This window comes from Suricata suricatta, chromosome 5 (assembly GCF_006229205.1).
Source record: "Suricata suricatta isolate VVHF042 chromosome 5, meerkat_22Aug2017_6uvM2_HiC, whole genome shotgun sequence".
NCBI lineage: Eukaryota > Metazoa > Chordata > Mammalia > Carnivora > Herpestidae > Suricata > Suricata suricatta.
The window spans coordinates 58173923-58177592 of NC_043704.1; the positions used below are offsets into that span (position 1 = coordinate 58173923).

The following is a 3670-nucleotide window of genomic DNA, read 5'->3' on the forward strand; positions in this document are numbered from 1 at the left end:
CAAAAGGGAACCATATGCAGAAGAGTTCTCTGTACTGAAAGGTAGCTGACACATAGGCATTGCTGCTGTGGGGTTGAGGGGGGACCATTCAGTGATTCAATGTCAACCTCTGGTTTTCCCTCAGCAAAGCTCGCTCCTTGCTTTTCACCTAAGGCTCCCCCCAGCCCCCGAGTCACCCAGGACTGACCTGAAGCCTCCCAGAGCCTCACTATCAAGTTCCAAGTTGTTTTTCTTAATTTGCCAGTTTGCCAAGATGTTCTTGTGATTATCAATGTGCACCGTTCTCACGTCATTAGAGACCCTATAATTTGCCACCATGAAAAAGTACCATTTGAAAGAGTAGGGAATATTGCAGAAAGCAGGGAAACGGGGTTGTGTGCCCACAACGCCTCTGGGCTTGAGGGTTTCTTTCCAAAATGGGATTTCGAAATAGTGCCTGCACTGCTCCCTGAATGCCCCCGCAACCCCCTCCCCCGCCTTACATGGGTACTGTGAAGAGCAAATGGAACAAAGAATTTAGAAGAAGGTTTCAAAAACAGAATAATACAAATGTAAGTTATCATTATCCCCTCCTCTGTAAAATGGGGGAAAGGGGTGTGTAAGTGAATCTTCATTATGTAACGGTTGAAACAAACCATGCTTGACGTTGTCATCCAAGAATGAGATATTGCACGTTTCTCGGCCTCTACTTCCCGGATTTCTGCTGCCTCTGTGGTTTATTGAAAGTGTAATACGTTCTATGTAATTGTCAGTGTGTGTGTGTGCGTTCAAGGGAAAGACGGAAGGGAGAGACATTTGTGGTCGTGTTCAAAATCTGGCTGCGTGGAAGGCCGGAGGAAAGACCCGGCTGGGGTCTGAGCGGCCCAGGCTAGCAAGTTTCCCTGCCTGCAGTCCCAGCGGCGCCTGCCTACCTTCACCGAGGCAGGAGTAGGGGAGGGAGGGGACCCGGCCACGGAGGGGAGGGAGCACTCGGAGGGCCAGTCCGGGAGGGCGGCAGCCAATCGGAGCGCGCTCCGCCAGCGGCCAATCACCGACCGCGTAGCCCGGCAAATCTGCCCGGCAGTGCGGGGCGGGGCTGCCGGGAGTCCTGGTGCCGCCGGTTACACTTCTGAGCGCCTTTGGGAAGCCACAGGGTAGGGGGAGTGTGTGCTGAGAAGCCGGGGGAGGAGTAGTAGGCAGGCCCAGCTTCGGTGCCAGCCCAGTGACACACGTAGAGGGGTAAATCTGGCTGGTGATGTTGCGACCGGGCGCTCACGTGTGTGTAGACCTACCGGCTTCTCTGTGTGCCGTGCGGGCACCTGTCTTGTGAGTGGCTCCGGGCGTGGCAGCTCCTCGGACCTTCAGTTTGTGTAAGATTTATCCCTAGGGGACTACCTAGCTGCGGCTCCAGAGGGGAACGTAAGAAGTTTAACGGAGCTAGCTCTGAGCAGATTAAGGGAGTGGAACAGCGGCTGGGCCGGAGAGGGTGGGGACTGCGGGTACTGGGGGGTGGGGGTGGGGAGTAGGGAACCATCTATTTGCCCCGTCTTCCAGGCAGAAGGCCCTTTGGCAAGACTGGCGTGACAAAGGTGGCCCTGGAATGTCCAGAGTCCGGACCATGATGATCACGAAGTGAGTGGCACCGGGCTGAGCCTGGGCAGTTTGTTGACTGACAAAGAGGGATGCTAGCAGTTAGGAAGGTAAGGAGGAAACTCAGGATGGGGACCATCTGCTCCCCTAACCCCAGCGGGACAAAGACATCATCGGAGGTCTGCAACGCCGACTGGATGGCCTCGCTGCCCCCTCACCTCCACAACGTCCCCCTTTCCAATCTGGCAATCCCAGGTACGCTTCTATTCCTACTTGTTCCCACTGTGTTCGCTTCTGCCGTTTTGGTGTTATTAATGGATGGGGTTGCTTTTCTGTTGTGCTGAGAAAATAATTGTCAGTGACCTTACTAAACCTCTTTTTATTTCTGACCAAAAACTTGACACTGAAGCAGCTGCCCTAAACAGATTTAAGTACACTGCAGCATTTGCCAAAGAGACTCTGGAGAATGGAAGCAGCATTTTTTGTTTGTTTGTTTGGGTCTTTTGGTTTTGTTTGGTTTGGGTTTTACTTGATAGCCTCATTCTAAGACTGTTACCTTCTCAATGGAACCAGGCCTCATGAGGGGTGCATTTACCTGAATCATTTAAAGAAAAACGGAGAGATCAAGAGTAGTGAATAAAGAGTCAGTAACAGTTTTCAATCTGGATCAAAATCAAAACTGAAAAGTATTTCTTGTCTCATTCATCTGACCTTGCATAGAAGAAAACAAACAAACAAAATAAATAAACAAAGATTAGCATTAGAGGATAGGTTCAGAACCAGGACTGAGTATAAAGACACATGTTTGTGCTGTTGGAAAAGCCAGAAATAAAGAATGCATATGCTCATCAGAGGTCACAGGCAGTCATTGGGTGTGATGAGGTGATGTTTGAAGATTTCTCTCTATCTACACAGGTGTCCGCCTGACTGATCTAGAACTAAAGCCTTGAAAAGCACTTCTGCTCCGGCCACTGTTTCTCGTCTGGGGGTTTAGGCCTTGGCATCCCTCTCATTAAATTTATTAAATGTGTCCTCTTCCTTCCACTCAAAAGCCAGTTAAAGCATGGTTTCTAGGGAAGGACGCGTGGACTCCAGTGAACCTGGTCTGCTGTGCCGGGCAGAGTCCCAGCCGCCTGTACTTGGAAAGTACCCCTAGGAGCAGGGGTGGACTGCTGCCAATGATTCTCTCACCTGGAGACATAACAACTGATGTTCACCCCTAGACTACCAGACAAACTCCCAGGCATCCCTGGGAGCAGTCTGATTTTTCAGTAGCTGAAAAGATGACCTCATTCAACCCAGATCTTTGCTTTCTATGCACAAGGAAGTGCGGAGCTGGCTTCATACGCAGCCTTCTCCTTACTTGCCTCTTCTTTGGGAGGTCTTCCAGGTTCACTGTCCCTGGGGGCCCTTGTTGCTTTTGAGCAAGGAGAGGACTGCTGAATCTCTTTATAGTTATGATCACTTGTGTTTGATCAGCCATTGACTATGGCTCCTTGGAAAATGCCAGATGGCCGTGCTTCTGAACAGGTCTCTTCCATGTATAATTGACGCCTGTGGAGTCATCACTGAGCTGATGCACAGGCTTCCTTTGACATTAGTCATTTGTCTTGAGGCTTTTCGGCGGAATTGTTTGGTCAGGTGGTCGGGCAGGTTTTATGTGTCTGCAAACAGCAGGCATCTCAGGCAGGCCCTCAATGGCTCTGTCATTCAGGGCCTGTCCGGGGTAGGTCATCGGAGCTTCCTCCTTCCTGTTGGACTTTGGACAGCTCAAACCACAGCAGTGGCTCTGGCTGTGGCCTGGCTGTGCACTCTGACACCATGACTCCAGAAGGGAGCTGGGCACTCATTCTGCAATCTACAGGGCGCCTCCCAGTTACTAGAATTGCCAGGGGAGTTGGGGACAGAGCAGCCAGAGCCTGCTGCTCTAACTGGAAATGCTATGATTAGCCAGCATGGAAGACATGGGAATTTGTTCACCCTGCTTTGTGAAGTCTGGTCCTTCTATGCAGGGGGAAAATAAAAACACAAAAAAGAAAGAAGAAATGACCTTGACTCCTCTGACTCCTCAACACACTGAATTCACTTCTGTGAATGCCCT

General features: G+C 50.7%; 1 protein-coding gene across 3 annotated transcripts in view; it reads left to right on the forward strand.

Moving 5' to 3' along the window:
* Window positions 1-1070: 1070 nt before the first annotated feature.
* PLCXD2 (phosphatidylinositol specific phospholipase C X domain containing 2) overlaps window positions 1071-3670 on the forward strand; it is a 48171-nt gene continuing 45571 nt past the window's right edge. Inside the window, exons 1-2 of one of the 3 annotated variants that reach the window (XM_029939286.1) lie at window positions 1071-1133; window positions 1534-1824. In XM_029939286.1, the coding sequence (XP_029795146.1) occupies window positions 1662-1824 (163 nt within the window). In that variant the 5' untranslated portion in view covers window positions 1071-1133; window positions 1534-1661. The other 2 variants (XM_029939285.1, XM_029939287.1) reach the window with 2 other exon arrangements.